The 18,722-nt window shown below is 46.4% G+C and overlaps 1 protein-coding gene and 1 long non-coding RNA gene across 4 annotated transcripts in view; one reads left to right on the top strand and one right to left on the bottom strand.

The window, feature by feature from the left end:
- The window catches only part of LOC140197860 (uncharacterized), a 39,400-nt gene that overhangs the window by 5,210 nt on the left and 15,468 nt on the right, over nucleotides 1-18,722 (top strand). Inside the window, exon 3 of one of the 3 annotated variants that reach the window (XR_011886041.1) lies at nucleotides 18,082-18,175. The exons of 1 other annotated variant lie outside the window; for it this stretch is intronic. This is a non-coding gene — a long non-coding RNA (uncharacterized lncRNA). Of the gene's footprint in view, nucleotides 1-835; nucleotides 5,030-18,081; nucleotides 18,176-18,722 lie in introns of those variants that run through there. One more of the 3 variants, XR_011886040.1, reaches the window with a different exon arrangement.
- pelp1 (proline, glutamate and leucine rich protein 1) overlaps nucleotides 7,097-18,722 on the bottom strand; it is a 60,364-nt gene continuing 48,738 nt past the window's right edge. The window contains 3 exon segments of the mRNA XM_072258383.1: nucleotides 7,097-7,496; nucleotides 9,645-11,096; nucleotides 12,996-13,199. Coding sequence (XP_072114484.1) covers nucleotides 7,401-7,496; nucleotides 9,645-11,096; nucleotides 12,996-13,199 — 1,752 coding nt within the window. The 3' untranslated portion in view covers nucleotides 7,097-7,400.

Below are 18,722 nucleotides of genomic sequence, written 5' to 3' on the forward strand. Positions count from 1 at the left end.
TGGAGTTCAGAGTTCAAACTTCAATTCCAGTGTCCTATGTAAGGGGTTTGTACATCTTCCCCGTGAACGTGTGGTGGTTTCCTCACGATGCTCCAATTTCCGCCCACAGTCTAAATAAAGGTGTAGCAATTAGTAGGTTAGTTAGTCAGAGACAATCTCTGAGGAGTACTGATAACAGCTGGGATCACCTGTCTTTGACAGAAGGCGGCAATAGCAAACCACTTTGGTAAAAAAAAATTACCGAAGTGGTTTGCCATTGAAAAATCATGGTCAAAAGGCCATAATCGCCCATGTCATAGGACATGGCACATAATGAATGGTTAAATTGGTCATTGTAAAAATTGTCCTGTGATTAGGCTAGGGTTAAGTCGCTGGGTTGCTGGGCGGTCTGGCTAATTGGGCTGGAAGGACCCCGTGCTGAATCTCTAAATAAGTAATTCATCAAAGACTTCGGATATTCTCGCTTCTCCCCTCTCCCGATGGACAGGAGATACAAAATCCTGAAACCAACTACCAGCAGGCTGAAGGACAGCTTCTGCCCCATGTTATTGAACAGTCCACTAGCACAATAAGATGGACTCTTGACTCACAATCTACCCCATCATGAACCTTAATGCTTAGCTGCCCTTTCTCTGTAACTTTCACACTTTATCTGGCTTTCCGTTGTTTTCCCCTGTACTACCTCAATGTCTGTAGGGATGATGTGCATGACTCTGTGGCCTTGTCAACAATCTGTGCTGCCACTCAGCCTTAGATGAAAGATTCAAAGCTTCAAAGTACATTTAGTATCAAAGAATGGATAAGTTATCGAACCTTGAGATTTGTTTGCTTACAGGGAACCACAAGCAAGAAACCTGAAAGAATCCATTTAAAGCAAAAAATCAGAATAAAAGACCAACAGAGAAAGGGGAAAAAAAAACAAAATCATGTCAACAATAGAAGTGAACAACAACACTCTGAACCAAAATGAGTCGTCAGATCTGAATCCTGGAGCAGCCCGAAGTAAGCCCAAAGCCTCACTTATCAGTTCATTATATTAGTGGGCATGAAGCACAGCAACCAGGGCAGTCTTCATAGCCTCAGCACCATGGAGAAAGGAGAGACCATCACAGGAGAGTGAGCAAAATTGGCCATTGCCTCGGATCCTGACACCCTGTCTTTCCAGTCCATCTGCGTCAATGATCAAATGGAAAAGCGAAAGGCTCCAGCACCCTGGAAAGAGTGAACATGGCTGAGAACAAGCAAAATCAGCTCTGCCTCCAATCTGGGCTGGCTTTTAAATTGTCCAAACAGCAGATCGTGCCTCATACTAGGACCCGGCTACTGCAAAGGGCTCAGGGCCTAGACCACTACACCTAGCGGCTCACTCCGGGTCAACAGCAAACGCAAACATATTACACCTAGTGTAACACGTAAACCATCACTGTAAACACCTGGAACCATAACACTAATTCCTGTGGTGCCCAGCTACCCAGAGCCTTCCAACACACAAATCACACACATATTCCAACTCAGTTTTGTTAACTAACCTCCAACCACATTGATATATTCCTCTCAAAGTCATTTGTTCCAATTCTCTTCTAAATAACGTGTGTCACACCTTAATATGACAGATTTAATGAACTGAATGGCCTAGTTCTCCTTCTATGTCTGATGGTCTGAACAAAGGTCTTCCAGAAACCTAGATACAGGGGCTTCCTTGATTACAAATGACCTGACACAGGAAAATCCAACTTTATGCAAAACTTTGAGTAGTTTAATGTGAGGACAATACTGAGGCACAACTTCTTGATCTGTTGGTTATGTAGTTGAGCAGTTATAGCACTGTGTGAAAAGAAAGTTACTATTACAAATGGACCAGCTGGAAAATGGCAGTTGGAATTCAATGCAGACAAGTGTGAGGTGTTGCACTTCAGTACGACCAACCAGACTAAATCTTACACAGAGAACGGTAGGGAGCTGAGCAATGTGGTAGAACAAAACGATCTAGGAATACAGGTGCATAATTCGTTGAAAGTGACACCACAGGTAGATAGGGTCGTAAAGAAAGCTGTTGGCACATTGGCCTTCATAAATCAAAGTACTGAGTACTTTGGAGGGATGTTATGTAGAAGTTGTATAAGAATGGTGAGTATTGTGTGCAGTTTTGGTGTGCAGGAAAGATGCAAGTGTGATTGAAAGAGTACGGAGAAAATTTACAGGGATGTTGCCAGGTTGGAAGATCTGGAAGTTTATAAAATTATTAAAATCTGGACTTTATTCCTTGGAACATAGAAGATTGAGAGATTTGATAGAGGTATAAAAATTATGAGGGTTATAAATAGGATAAATGCAAGCAAGCTTTTTGCACTGAGGCTGGGTGGGAATAAAACCAGAGGTCATGGGCTAGGGGTGAAAGGTGAAAAATTTAAGGGGAACATGAGGGGAAACTTCTTCAGAGGGTTGTGAGAGTGTTGAATGAGCTGCCAGCACAGGTGGTGCATGCAAGCTTGATTTCAACGTTTAAGTTTGGATAGGTACATGGTTGGTTAGGGGTATGAAGGTGCAGGTCGTTGAGAGTAGGCAGTTTAAATGGTTCATCATGAACTAGATGTGCTGTACTTTTCTATGACTCTATGAACTACCTAACAATATTAATGGGCAGTGTTAGAAATCTCAATGTACCTCGTCATGGCCCCTGCGCATCACTGCCTACTTGACTATTGATTGTTGGCCTTACAATCTACCTCATTTTACACTTTATCGTTTACCTGCACTGCACCTTTTCCAGTAACTTTTATACTTTACCAGTAATTTTTACACTTTAATTCTGCATTGCTGCTGTTTTACCTCGTTCTACTTCAATTCACTGTGTAATGATTTGATCTGTATGAACAGTATGCCAGACAAGTTTTTCACATCTCAGTACATGCAAGAATCAGAATCAGGTTTAATATCACTAGTATATGTTGTGAAATTTGCTTTAAGTATATATATTGTACGTTATGTGCTGTGTCATATGACGTGGGTGGTCATCGTCTTTCCATGAACATGATGATTCTTGACAAATTTTTCTACAGAACTAATTTGTCATTGTCTTCTTCTGGTCAGTATCTTTATAAGATCAGTGACTCCACCATTACCAATACTCTTCAGAGATTGTCTGCCTGGCGTATAACCAGGACTTGTGATATGCACCAGCTGCTCATACGACAATGAACAGGGAAACATACCACTTGCATACACACATTCATATATATTTGAAGAAGTGCACATCCTTGATTATCAGCGAGGAGATGTTATTTCCAATCCAGCGAGCAAGTCAAGGACCCAATAGCAGAGAGAGGTACAGAGGCCCAGGGTTTGGAGCTTTCTCGATCAGAACTGTCCGAATGATTGTGTTAAATCCTGAGCTGTGGTCAATAAACAGCAGACTGACGCAATAATTATAGTACATGTGACAATAATAAACCAATAAACTTCTGTATTATACTCTCTTTGCAACTCTAACTCAATATTCTGCATTGGTTTCTTCCCCCCCACTTTGGTTTAACCTTGATGTATTTACGTATGGAATGACCTTTTCACCACATATTGGCGCACGTGAAAATAATAAATGTATAAATGAAAGCTTTATAGCAAGGAGTTCCCAACTTTTATATGCCATGGCCCCCTACCATAAACTGAGGGGTCCGTGGACCCCAGATTGGGAACCCTTGCTTTACAGAAAACATGTGACAGCAATACACCAGTAGCTACTGAAAATGGACAATTGACAAGGCAATCAGCTAATGGACAGTTACTAGATAACCTGGGGACTGCCCCTACGTCACCTCCACTGGATCCCCCATTTATTTAGTCCTGATGAAGGGCCTTGGCCCAAAGCGTCGACTCTTCATTCCCCTCGATGGATGCTGCCTGACATGCTGAGTTCCTCCGGCATTTTGTGTGTCTTGCTCTGGATTTTCATGTTTATCCTGAATATCTCATGTTTATGTTCCCCTGTCCATTTTATTAGTTACATCTCAAAGCACTGATAGACTTGTCAAACCCAATTCCCTCTCCGTTAATCTGTGTTGCCACTAACAGCCCTCTTACCAGTTACCTTAAAACGGAATGCAATGGCTGCGGTCTTTCATTGATTCTGTTATTGTTATTATTCTATGGATTTATTGAGTATGCCAGCAAGGAAATGAATCTCAAAGTTGTATATGGTGACACATATGTACTTTGAAAATTTTTCTACTTCGGACTTTGACTTTCCGCCCAACCACTACTTTCAGACTAATTGGTCTGTGGTTCACCACCCAGTTTCCTTCTTTCCCAAATAGCAACTTAAGTTTGCTGCCTTCCAATGACAAGACTCGTGACAGAATGTATTGAAGTTTAATTTCAATGACTGCTTCTTTCTAGGACTAACTGGTACAGAAATTGGCACTTTAGCCCACCCTGTCCACGCTGACAAGTTTTTCCATGCACCAACTCCATGCTGGTGGAACTCAGTAAGTCAGGCAGCATCTGTGGAGGGGAATAAGCAGCCAATGTTATGGGTCAAGATTTCCAGCATCTGCAGCATAAGCCCATAGATACAGGAGCAGAATTTGACCAGTCAGCCCATCGAGTCTTCTCCGACATTAATCATGACTGATTTGTCATTCCTCACAAACCATTTGGTAGAATTTTGAGTTTAGTTTTTTCCACTGTACTACTGATCTTGTAATGAAAGGTCAACACTTCACCTACCTTCTTTAAACGTTACCGAGTTCTCTATTTTTAAATCAGTTTTGCCTGCTCTTGATGCTGGGTGGAGCAGCAGTGACATCTGCTGGCAAGAGGTGGTGTGGCTGCTGGGAAACACTGGGGACAGGGCAAGCGAGTGGCATCATGTAAAACCAACCAACCAATCAAAATCTGCCCTCTGCTACCTTGCCAAACCTAGGGAAGAGCCTCAGTGAGGTGGCTTGTCTCGCCACCCTCTGTGCAGCCTGACTGGCCTCTGAAGAGTCCGTGTTCCTGCCATTCTGCACTGTGGCTATCTCCACTGAAGTGTTAGGGGTTTCAATAGGGGTTATAGATGTGGGGCTGGGGGGGTGGGGGAGGGAGCCCTCAAGCCTCTGGGTGTGTGAGACGTGAGACACTGATCAACGTGTCCTCCTCTAGCAGGGCTAGTAGGCTTGTTCGTGCTGACTGCTACCCAAGGGATTTGCAGCCTAAGGTGTTGCTCTGCAGGAACTTTGCCAAAAGGACAGGTAGCACAGGAAAATCCAAGACGACATAACATTACACATAAATGAGACCAGACCCATCCATCCACGCTCCCTTCTGTCCTCTCCCTTGGAGTAGAATATGCAAACATTTGAAAACACGTACCAACAGGCTCAAGGACAGCTTCCACCCCACTGTTTGATTCTTGAACTCACCTCTTGCAAGATAAAGACTGATCTTTCAGTCTACCTTATCGTGACCCTTTCATCATAATGTCTGCCTGCACTGTGCTTTTTTTGTTCTGCATTTTGATCATTTTTCCCTTGAAGTACTTATGTTTTAGAATGATCTATCTGGTTAGAATGCAGAAGCTTCTTGCGGTACCCAGATACACAGAAAGTGGTGGTCGTCTGGAATGCGCTGCCTGGGGAGGTGGTTGTGGCAGATAGATTAGGGACTTTTTAAGAGACGTTTTGATAGGCACAGCAATGTGAGGGAAATCGAAGAATATGGACATTGTGAAGGCAGAAGGGATTAATATAGTTGGCCATTTGATTACTAATTTGGTTCGGCATAATTGTGGTCCAGAAGGTCCTGTTCCTGTGCTGTCCCATTCTTTCAAGGATTCTTCATCTCATGTTCTTGATATTTATTGCTAATTTATTATTATTTCCTTCCTTTTACATTTGCAATTTGTTGCCTTCTGCACTCTGGTTGAACACCCTAGCTGGGCGGTCATCCATTGATTATGTACAGTTATTATCCTATAGATTTGCTGCATATACCCAAAGGAAAATGAATCTCAGGGTTGTATACTGTGACACAAATGTACTATAATATAATTTACTTTGAACTATTTTCTATGTGACCATAATAAACTAATTCTACTCTCTGCACATCATGGCCCTGGGTGTCAGTATACTTTGGTTCTGCAACAGATACAGTGGTGGGCAACAGGATATGGGCAAATCATATGTAAGCACGTGAAAGTCTGCAGACGCTCGAAATTCAGAGCAATGTCACGCTAAACGCTGCAGGAATGCAGCGGGTCAGGCAGCATCTATGGAAATGAATGAAGTCGACATTTCAGGCCGAGACCCTTCATCAGGACTGGAAAAGAAGGGGGAAGAATAAGGTGGATAGGGGTGGGTGGGTGGGCAGGCAGAAGTACAATCTGATAGGAGAGAAGAGTGGACCACAGGAGAAAGGGAAGGAGGGGACCCAGGGGAGGTGACAGGCAGATGAGAAGAGGTAAAAGGCCAGAATGGGGAATAGAAGAAGAGGGGAGGGGGTGGGAAATTGATAATCATGCCATCAGTTTGGAGGCTACCTAGAGGGAAATGAGGTGCTGCTCCTTCACCCTGAGGGTAGCTTCATCTTGGCACAAAGTTGTGATGGGAATTAAAATGTTTGGCCCCGGGAAGTTCCACTTTTGTTGGATGGCACGGAGGTGTTCGACAAAGTGGTCTCCCAATTTATGACAGGTCTTACCAATGTAGAGGAGGTTGCATCAGGAGTACCGGTCACAATAAACGACCCCAGCAGGTTCACAGGTGAAGTGTTGCCTCACCTGGAAGGAGTGTTTGAGGCCCTGAATGGAGGTGGGGGTGGAGGTGAATGGGCAGGTGTAGCACTTTAGCACTTCGTTAAGGACAATGACGGGTATATTCCTCTTCCCCTCCTACCCCACTCCCTATTTTAATTTGAAATAAAAGGTAGACTCAACTTCAGACCTGGCGAGAGACCCAGCGTCAGGTCCAACTACTACAGGCAGAGCGCGGGGTTCAGACCAACACGGTTTTCGCTTCAAAAGGCCTTCACACTCACTTATTACTTGGTGGTGCTTTCCCAAAATAAAGAACCTTGGTTTAGTAACAGTTCTACTGTGAAACACAGGCTGGGCAAAAAGTGGTAACGAATTGTAACATTCTTTATTAATGCATGCACTAGACTCAAGTTCAGGCACGTTAACAATTTATATTTTAAAAAAGTCATAGAAAACACAACCGTACACATAAACACGTATTTTTGAGTTACCTCAGCCTTAACCCCTTGTATCCAGAGCCAGGCATCATGGTAGCAGTCCGGAGTATAACTAGACAGCCAGCTACCCCACCCCAGCCTACAACAAACAGCTTCGCACGTCAACACGGCCAACCTGGGCTCCAAGTCTGACTGCTGCAGTCGTCTCTGGTCCTCTGCACACCAGGACACGATCAGCTGCTTGATCCCGGGACCTCAGCCACATCCTCTTCGTCCGGTGGACAGTCTATGAAGTCAGCTAACATGGCTGCCGTCTCGTCCTTGGGGGCCTGACAGACAGAAGCAGCAAGGAAAAACACATTGAGTAAGTGACCCAGTGGAGGAGGGTCTCACTGGGGAGCTGTGCAGAGACGATAGTCTGCAACAGCGCCTGTTTGGCACTAACCAGAGCAGAACTGCCTCAGCACCTTGCAGAATGCTCTTTGTACGTACAGACACAGCCTGATCAGGCCTGGGAGTTATAGAAAACCTGGGCTAATTCAATAAGAGACACAAGAGATGGCAGATGCTGAAGTCTGGAACAATACACAACCTGCTGGAGGAACCCAGCGAGCTGAGCAGCAACTGTAGGGAGGAAAGCACCTGCCTTTCAGGTCGAAGCAATGAGCCTGAAGCTGGTACTCAAATACTCTGAGTTACGAAGGCAATTATGCCAAAAGCTCCTTTTACAATACTATCTATCTGTCACACCACTTTCAAGGAATTATGGATCTTCGTTCCCAGATTCTTCTGTTCTACCAAACACCTCAGTGCCCTACCAACTCAACATGTAAGCTTTGAAGCCTTCCTGGCTCTTCCCACTAAGCCGTTCTACATTCACTGGCCACTTTATTACAAACATTTGTAGGTACAACTTAGAACTGTGTAAGCTGGCTGGTGGCGTAGTGGCATCAGCGCCAGACTTCGGAGCAAAGGCTCCCAAGTTCGAATCCAGCTGGCTCCCCTGGCACGCTTTCCATCCGTGCTGGGTTGAGCGTCGAGCTAGCAACTCGACCTCATAAAAAAGAAATTGCCTGTTACAGAAACATCAACAGCAAAAAGTTGATGGCCTATGCTCTCTCGTGAGTTTAAAAGCCAATTTCCTTTTTCCAGAACTCTGTGGTCCCAAGTTGTCTGCTGGGTAGCCCATCCACTTCAAGGTTCGACATGCCATGCATTCAGAGGCGTTCTTCGGCACACCACTGTGGCAAAGTGTGGTTATCTGAATTACTGTCTCCTTCCTGTCAGTTTGCACCAGTCTGGCCATTCTCCCTTGGCCTCTCTCATTAGCAAGGTGCTTTCTCCCTCAGTACTGCTGCACACTGGATTTTTTTTGTTTTTTTTGCACCATTCTCTGTTAACCCTCCAGACTGTTGTGTGTGAAAATCCCAGGAGACTAGCAGATTCTGAGATCCTCAAACCACCCCACCTGGCAGAACAGTCTAAGTCACTTAGATCACATTCTGATGTATAAGTGACAACTGAACCTTTTGACCATGTCTGCATGCTTTTATGCATTTAGTTGCTGCCTCGTGATTGATTAAATATTTGCATTAATGAGCAGGTGACCTAATAAAGTGGCCACTGGGTTAAGTTCCAAGTACCTAGCCATGAACACAAGGATGCTGCACATCTCAGTTTCCACTCTGTCTACAGTTGCTGTAGCACGTGCTCTCTAATCCAGGCAGCATCCTGGTGAACCTCTTCTGCATCCTCTCCAAAACATCCACCTAGGAATGCAGGTCCATAATTCATTGAAAGTGGCATCATCACAGGTTGATAAGGTCATTACATAAAGAACATTGGCCTTCATAAATCAAAGTACTGAGTACAGGAGTTGGGATGTTATGTTGAAGCTGTATAAGATATTGGTGAGGTCTAATGCAGTTTTGGTCATCTACCCAGAGGAAAGATGTAAATAAGGTTGAAAGAGTAGAGAAAAAATTTACAAGGATGTTGCCAGTCTGGAGGACCCAAGTTATAAGGAAAGATTGGATAGGCTAGGACTTTAATCGTTGGAACATAGAAGATGCAGAATGAATAGATTTGATAGAGGTATACAAAATTTTGAGGGGTATACGTAGGGTAAATGCAAGCAGGCTTTTTTCCACTAAGGATGAGTGAGGCTACAAGTAGAGATCATGGGTTAAGGGTGAAACATGAAAAGTTTAAGAGGAACATGAGAAGAAACTTCTTTACTCAAGAGGGTCATGAGAGTTTGGAATGAGCTGCCAGTGCAAGTGGTGCATGAAAGCTCAACTTCTACGTTTAAGAGAAGTTTGGATAGCTACATGGAGTGTAGGAGTATGGAGAGCTATAGTCCCGGTGCAGGCCGATGAGAAGAGGCAGTTTAAATGGCTCGGCTGTTTCTGTGCTGTAATTTTGTATGACTCCTTCCTGTAACAGTACAAGTGATTGTATCAAAGACTAGGTCTCACCTTGCCTTCAGCGGGTTCTTCAGACATCTCCACCTCCTCTGGCTGGGGCTGGTCGCTGGTGCTCCCCTCCACAGCTGCTGTTGTAATTTCTGGGACTTTTGCTGGGGACCCAGCCTCTGGTTTCCCCTCGGGCTCCTGGATGGGCCCTCCATCCTCTACGCCGGCTTCCTCAGACGCTCCCTCCTCTCTGCTCTCGGTAACTGGCGTCTGCTTGCTCTCCTCCTCTGGCACGGACTCCTCCCTGGACTCTGCTGCATCATCCGGGGTAGTCTGGGCCCCAGCTGTCACCTCCTCTGTGGGCTGGGAGCTCTGCTCTGGTAGGGCGTCAGTCTTCCCTGCAGGACTTTGCTCCTCAGTCCCTGGCTCCGGGGGTGCCACCACCTCTGCCACCGGTTCCTCCTGCCCACCATCCCTCTGGGAAGCGACCTCCTGTGTCCCGTTCTCGGCTGGTGGAGTGGTTCCGGGCTCCGGCTGGCCCGCCTCTGCCAGCTGCATGCTCATTCCTGCCAGGAGCCCCTCGTCCTCAGACGCCGGACCTTGGCCCCGACTGAATATCTCCTCTTCCTCTTCCTCCAGCTCCTCGAACCCCTTGTAGTCCATCTCATCGTCCTCCTCCTCCTCATCCTCCCCTTCCTCTTCCTCCTCTTCTTCCTCCTCCTCCAGCTCCCCCTCCTCAAAGTCCTCCTCGTCCTCATAGTCTTCCTCATCCTCTTCCTCCTCATAGTAGTCCTCCTCATCCTCAGGGTATTCTCCTTCCTCGTCCTCACTGCTGTTAATGTTGATGACAGTCAGGTCCTCATCCAGAGGTTGGGCCTCTGGCCTGGGTTCTTCCGCCATGGGAGGCTGAGCAGGGGGGGCAGCCAGGGGTGGGGCAGGTGCCTGGGGCTGACTGGGGGGTGGCGAGGCCACAACGATCTTTTCCACTTCCTCTGCCTCCTCCTTCCTGGCCTCGGGAGAGGCCCGCTCGAGAGTGAGGCCGCCGGGCACAATGACCACGCTGTCGTCGGAGTCGCTCTCCAGTGAGATCTCAACATCCGACTCTTCCTCCTTGTCATAGCGGATGAAGACCGGCCGCCGACCGCCGTCCCCCAGGAGGGCGTCTTCGTCCCCAGGGACCCCTGCTTCGGTCTCCCCCTCAGCCGCGGGGACCGGGGTTGGGCCCAGGCTGAGCTGCGGGGGGAAGCCCAGCACTGGAGGGGCAGTGGCAGGGGGACCAGAGAAGCGGGGCTGCAGGGAGGGGAGCCCCGAAGGCGGGAGGCGGGCAGCCGTGAAGGAGGGCGGTGGGGGCTGCTCGATGAGGGGCTGTGCGTCCGTCGGCTGTGGCTTGAAGGGGGCCCCCACCCCTGCCACTGCCCCCGGCCCTGTCCCGGCGAGAGACACCCTGAGCGGAGGCACCCGTGGGTGGATGACGCAGTTGCAGATCACCAGGGCCTCAGCGCAGAAAGCCGCCACCTACAGATGCAAACAGAATGACAATTTTAGTTGGGGGCACCGGAAGGATTAAATTGGCCTCGGTGACTATGCTCCCACCTCCCCCGAAGAACATGGATTTTGTTGGAAAAATCCAGGGAGAGCTGACAGGAATGTGGGATAGGCAGGGATAAGAGGAAGGGTTAAATCAGTCATACTGAACTCTTTCCCCCTTCACACAGTGGGTCTCAGTGGAAAATCTGGGGAGAACAGGAATGATTAAGTTGGCCATAATGAACCCCCCCCCCCCCCACCCCACCATCAACTCAAATGAGTTTCAACAGAAGTCTGGGAGCTGACAGGAATGCAGGAGTGGGGTGAGTTTAAATTAACCACAGTGAACACCGCATATCCCCCAACCCTGACTTTTTGATGCACGCTGGTTTTGATGGAGGATTCCAGGGAGAGCTGACAGAAATGCAGGGATTAGATCAGCTTTTAGATTCAGGAAGACTAGAGATTTGTCCTGGGGTTAGAGGACTGTGTGTGTGCATTAGGAGGGAAGAAGGAACAGGGGCCTGCTTTGCCTTTGTTGTTTGTTGCTTGCGGGCCGCCCTTGGCACACCCTCGGGTGTGCTGTTTGCTGACGTAGATGCCGCATTTCACTGTTTTGTTTTTATGTACATTTGAAAAATAAATCTGAATCTGGGGAGAGCTGACAGGAATGCAGACGGGCAGGGAAGTGTTAAAATAGCCACAGTGACGCCATCACCAACCCCCCCCCCCCCCAATGCAAGTGGGTTTCGGTGGAAAATTCAAGGGTGTGCAGGGTAGGTGGGTGGGAGCAGAAGAGTTAAATTTGCTGCAGTGAACGCCCTCCCCACTTCAATGAGTGTGGTTTTCAGTGGAAAAGTCTGGGAAGAGCTGATGGGAATGCAGAGCAGGGAAGGTCAGTAGGTGAGTAAAATGTCATTTCTGTGAACGGGTGCACACAACCCACCCACCTACCCATTGTTACATGCCTGTCACAGGAGACTGTAGACGTGCCGGTACCTAAGGCAATGGGCGAGCTGCTGGAGGAACTCAGCAGTGGTGGGGACAGAGGGACGGTCGACATTTCAGGTTGGGACCCTGCATCAGGACTGTAAGTGCAGAGAGGAGATGGCCAATATAATGAAACCCTACAAAAGCAGCAGCTATGGCCCAGTCCATCACGAGTAAAGCACTCTCCAGCACAGAGCAGGAAAGATGCATCCGCAAATGCTGCCTGTCGCTGAGTTCCTCCTGCGGCTTGCTTTAAGTTGAGTGAAGGAGGAAATCGGAGTATCCGAAGGGAAAATCCGCCCAGTCCATGACAGCTCTCTGTGGAGCCCCTGTCATCTGCCTTCATACCACATGCAGCTCAAGGTCAAACTCAGTTTGATCCTGCTGCTCTGAACATTTTCATTTGTTAGTATTCTTCAGCCTGGCAATCGGCTATTTGGTCCATTAAATCCTTGCTGACCATCAAGCACCCTTTTACACCAATCCGTCTGTCTTTAATCTCTCCACAATTTCATCAATTCTTCCCAGATTCTAACCCTCACTCACACACTAGGGCAGGGGCTCCCAACCTGGGGTCTATTGGTCCACAGCATAAAAACATTTTTGGAACCTTTGCACTAGGAGGTCAAAATACAGTGGCCAATTAACCCCACAGGTCGTTGGGATGTGCAAAAGAACTGGAGCACCTGGGGTAGCCCTACATGGTCACAGAGAGATTGTGTATACTCTGCATAGGCTGAGACACACAGTGGCATAAGTCAGGGTTGAACCTGGGTCTCTGGAGTTGTGAAACAGCAGCTCTACACCCTAAGCCATGACATCAATTAAGGCAAAGGCACTGGACACACAAGAGAGATGTTAACACACAGGTAAGGGAACGTTCAGCCCTGTTTTTACCTCAGTGTTCCCGTCGTTCTGTCCCTGGCTGAAGGCTCGAACAGCGCAGTGCAAGGGGGGTGGCCACCTGGGGCTGGGCACCAGGAGCAGGAAGAGCAGCAGCCGGTAGAGTTCCTTGCGGCAGTCCGCCCGCAGGTAGGGGCTAGGGGAGTTCGAGCCCTGATGCATGCGGAGGAGCAGGGGCAGCACCAGCTCGTGGAATTTCTGCAGCGGGAGAGAGGAAATACGTTAAATCAAGTCATCGAGGTTAATGTCACTTGCACAGGTACAATGTACGACTTACTTGCCTCAGCATCACAGGCACATAGGTACTGACACATAATGCTCTGTAAGTTATACATGAAAAATACAAAACAACAAAGTGAGAGAGTCAAAGGAAGAAAGACAAGACTCAATCAGAAAGAAGAGATTCTGTAGATGCTGGAAATCCAGAGCAAAACTCACAAAATGCCAGAGGGACTCAGCAGGTCAGGTATTGAAAGGGGCTGAGACACTTCACTGGGACTGAAAAGACCACAAGATACAGGAGCACCATTAGGCTATTTGGCCCCTTGAGTCTGCTCCACCATTTCATTATGACTGATCCATTTTCCATCTCAGCCCTAATCTCCGGCCTTCTCCCTGGATCCATTCATGCCCTGACTAATCAAGAATGCCATAAATATACCCAATGACTTAGCCTCCAAAGCCACCTGTGACAACAAATTCCACAGATTCACCACTCTGTTCCAAAAGACACCCCTCTATTCTGAGGCTGTGTCCTCTGGTCTTGGACTTCCCCACCATAGGAGACATCCTCTCCACATCCATTCTATCGAGACCTTTCAACATTCAATAGGTTTCAATATAGATACCCCCTCCTCATTAGTTTCTGGCTTCTTCTCCACTTCCTTTCCAGACACAATCAGAGACAAGTTCATGGTAGTGCACAAGTTGGTCAGTATGTTCTGTTGCCAAGGTAGAGTTAGAGTTGTGCAGGTTGGTTCAAGAACTTGATAGTTGTAAGAAAGTAACTGTTCCTGAAGACGGTGGTGCGAAACCTCAGGCTTCTGCACCTCCTGCTTGACAGTAGCAATGAGAAGGCTTGCCTGGATTGTGGGACCCTAGATGATAGATGCTGCCTTTTGAAGCAACGTCTCCTGTGGATGCTGTCAGCAGTAGGGAGGGCTGTTACTGTGACAGACCAGGCTATCTCCACTACCCTCTGCAACTTATTACCTTCCTGTGCATTCAGAAGAATGCTGATAATGGCTGGGGTCACCCGCTTGTAAAGACACAGCCCAGAAGGCGGCAATGGCAAACCATTTCTGTAGACCATGATCGCCCACGTTATGCTACATAATGATGATGATGATAATGAGGATGACCATAAAGATCAGCATTGTTGTGTGAGGCAAAAGGCCCATTCCTAAGCTGTGAGACTCTATGATACTTGACCAGTAACTTCCCATGCATCAACAGTGTAAGAACTTGGCTAGAACATTGAACACAGAATGGTACAGCACGGAATGAAGCCCTTCGGCCCAATGCCTGTGATGAACATGATGCCAAATTAAATCAAATCTCTTCTGTCTGTACAGAATCCATTTCATGACCTGCACATCTCCTTTAACCTTTAGCCCTCTTACCTTAGAGCATTGTGCATCATGTCGTATGACGTGGGTGATCATGGTCTTTCCATGAAAGAGGGCCTTACCACCCACTATACCTTATAAAAATGGAGAGTCTAGGTAGTTCTTAACTGCTGTGACTGCCTGTAGCTCCAGCACCAGCAGTGCGCTCCAGATTCCCTATCCCTAGTCGCCAGGCTCCCGTTGCTTTATAAACCCCCAACAGTACACTATCAGCTGTTAATTAGTTACTGTTTTGAACTTAGAACATTACAGTACAGGCCCTCTGGCCCATGACATTGTGCTGAACTCTTGGATCAATCTAACTCTTCCCTCCTGTATAGGCCTCCATTCTCCTACCATCCATCTCAGAGCCTCAAATACCCCTAAATGCCTCTACAACCACATCTGGCAGTGTGTTCCATGCACCCACTAGTCTCTGTTACCTCTGACATTCCCCACCATGCTTTCCTAAATCACTTTAAATTTACACTCCCTGGTATTAGTATGTGCACCCTGGAAAGCCTCTGGCTGTCCACTTGATCTATGCTTCATCATCTTATACAATTATCAATTCACCTCCCATCCTCCTATGTTCCAAAGAGAAAAGGTCTAGCTTGCTCAACCTTCCTCATTAGACCAGTCTCACCTGAACTGGAGGGAGAATAACATCTTTTATTGGAAGGTTTGCTAGTGGTGCACTGGGGGGGGGGGGGTTAAACTAGAGTTACAGGGAGATGGGAACAAGACTACCAGAACAGACAGTCGAGTGGCTGTGAAGAAAGATGTTGTAAAGGCTACATACACAGTCAGGATGGTGGAACTAATGTTCTGAGCTGCGCATATTTCATTACAGACAAGCTTAGGAAATTATGACATTGTAGCCATTACTGAGAGTTGGTTGCAGGAGAGGCAGGACTGGCAGCTCATTGCTGTGGGATTCTGTTGTTACAGACATGATAGAGCAGGAAGGATTAAAGGGGCAAGGGGTTGCATTACTAATCAGGGAAAATATCCCGACAGTGCTCAGTCAGCACAGATTGGAGAGCTCGTTTAGTGAAGCTTTATGGGTAGAACTGAGGAATAAGAGAGAATACAAGATTATGTTATAGAGCATCCAACGCGATTTAAAGGAGCAAATTTGTAGAGAAATTGCAGACTGCTGCAAGAAACATAAGGTTGTGATAGGCGATTTTAGCTTTCCACGTGTTGACTGGGAATCTCAAACTATAAAATGGTTGGACAGGAAAGAGTTTTTCAAATGTATCCAGGAGGTCCCAACTTGAGAGCGTGTGATACCAGATCTCCTATTAAGGCAGGTGACAGAAGCTTGTGTATGGAAACACTTTGCATATGGTGATCGTAATGCCCTTAGTTTGAAGGTAATTACGGAAAAGTATAGTTCTGGTCCTCCGGTTGAGATTCTAAATTGGAGAATGGCCAGCTGGTGGTATCAGAAAGGATCTGACAAGTGTGGATTGGTACAGGTTGTTTTATAGCAAAGGTGTACCTGGTAAGTGGAAGGCCTACCGAAGTGGAATTTTTAGTACAAAGCTTCTATGTGCCTGTCAGGATAAAAGGCGGCTAACACGTTTAGGGAACCGTAGCTTTCGAGAGATATTGAGGCCCTGGTTAAGAAAACAAAAGAAGTGCATAGCAGGTATTGGCAGAGAGGAACAAATGAGGTACTTGAGGAGTATAAGAAATACAAGACAGCACTGAGAAAGGAAATCAGGAGTGCTAGAAGACATGAAACTACTCCAGCAGACAAGGTGGAGAATCCCAAGGGATTCTACAGGTATATTAAGAGCAAAAGGATAACAAGGGGCAATACTGGTCCGCTGGAAGATCAGAACTATTACTATGCGTGGAGATGGGAAAGATCTTAAATAGATTTTTTGCAATTGTATTTAATCAGGAAATAGACAGAGTCTAAAGATGTGTGGGTGTGGCAATGCAGCAACAAGGTCATGGACCCTATACAGATTACAGAGGAGAAGGTGGTGTTTGCTTTCTTGAGGCAAATTGGGAGGGGGATAAATCCCCAGGGTCTGACAATGTGTTTGTTCCCTCAGACCCTGTGGGAGGTTGGTGCAGAAATTGCCCTAGCAGAGATATGTAAACATTCTTAGCCACAGGTGAGGTGCCAGAGGATTACAGGATAGCTAATATTGTTCTGTTGTTTAAGAAAGGCTCTAAGAATAAGTCAAGAAATTATTGGCCAGACAGCATGACATCATAGTGGGAAAGTTATTGGAAGGTATTCTATAACGGAACAGATATATGTGTATTTGGATAGACAGGACTAATTAAGGATAGTCAACAAGACTTTGGACAATCTTACAGAGATATTTGAGGAAGTTACCACTAAAGTTGATAAAGGCAAGGCAGTGAGTGTTGTCTATATGGACTTTAGCAAGGTCTTTGACAAGGTCTTGCATGGGAGGTTGGTCAAAAAGCTTCAGTCGCTGGGCATTCAAGATGAGGTAGTGAATTGGATTAGACATCAGATTCGTAGAAGCTAGAGATTGGTAGTAGATGGTTGCCTCTGACTGGAGGCCTGAGACTAGTGGAGTGCTGCAGGGATCAATGCTGGGTCCATTGTTGTTTGTCATCTATATCAATGATCTGGATAATAAAGTGGCAAACTCGATCAGCAAATTTGTGGATGACACCAAGACTATGGGTGCAGTGGACCATGGGGAAGATTATCAAAGATTGCAGCAGGATCTGTACCAGCTGGAAAAATGGGCTGAAAAATGGCAAATGAAATTTAATGCAGACAAGTGTGAGGTGTTGCACTTTGAGAGGACAAACCAGGGCAGGTCTTACAGAGTGAGTGTTAGGGCACTGAGGAGTGAGATAAAACAGAGGGATCTGAGAATACAGATCCATAATTCCTATGGCATCACAGGTATATAGGGTTGCAAAGAAAACTTTTGGCACACTGAACTTCATAAATCGATGTATTGAGTACAGGAGTTGGGATATTATATTGAAATTGTATAAGATGTTGGTGAGCCTAATTTGGAGTATTGTGTTCAATATTGGTCACTTACCTACAAGAAAAATATAAATAAGATTGAAAGAGTGCAAAGAAAATTGACAAGGATATTGCTGGGACTTGAGGACCTGAATATAGGGAAAGTTTGAACAGGTTAGGACTTTATTCCCCAGAAGGGTCTCGGCCTGAAATGTTGCCCGTACTCTTTTCCATAGTTGCTGCCTGGCCTGCCGAGTTCCTCCAGCATTTTGTGTGTTGCTTAGATTTACAGCATCTGCAGATTTTCTCATTTGTGACTAGATGGCCAAATGCCTGTTTCCGTACTGTAGTGTTCCAGGACTCCATGGCATGCTTTCTAGACCAGGCAAAGCATACCCGTCAGAAAGATGACGCTCAAGTCCCTCTCAGGTTAATGGAACAAATATTTCTGACTACTGGACAAGTCAATTGACAGCCTACTTGCCTCTCAAAGGGCTGGAGAATGTCCCACAGGATCCTCACAAAGAAGAGACCTGCAGCCCTGGGCACTACTTGGAGGTTGGAGGACCATCTGTGGATATCAGTAGGTGGGTGAGTAAAATGGGGTGGGGGAGAAGGGGAGGGCATGGTTTAGTGCCGTTGTTCTACTGAACAACGTGGGCATGCTATGTTGATGTCCTTAAGACACCAGAGCAGAATTAGGTCATTCAGCCCATTTATTCTTCGCCACAATTCAATCATGGCTTATTTATTTTCCTTCTCAACACCATTCTTCCGCCTTCTTCCCATATCTTTGACTCCCTTAATAATCAAGAACCTATCAATCTCCACTTTAAATACACCTCATGAATTGACCTCCATAGCCATCTGTGCTTTATAGTCACTACCATCTGGCTAAAGAAATTCCTACTCATCTCTGTTCTAAAGGGACGTCCTTCTATTCTGAGGTTGTGCCATCCGGTCCTAGGCTTTGTAACTATGAGAATCATCCTCTCTACATCTACTCTATTTAGGCTTAACAATATTCTGTAGGTTTCATTGAGATCCCCCTCATTCTATTGAACTCCAATAGTACAGACCCAGAGCCATCATAAGCTCCCCAGTTTCATTCCCAGGATCATTCTTGTAAACCTC

Source organism: Mobula birostris, chromosome 5 (genome assembly GCF_030028105.1).
Source record: "Mobula birostris isolate sMobBir1 chromosome 5, sMobBir1.hap1, whole genome shotgun sequence".
NCBI classification, from domain to species: Eukaryota; Metazoa; Chordata; class Chondrichthyes; order Myliobatiformes; family Myliobatidae; genus Mobula; species Mobula birostris.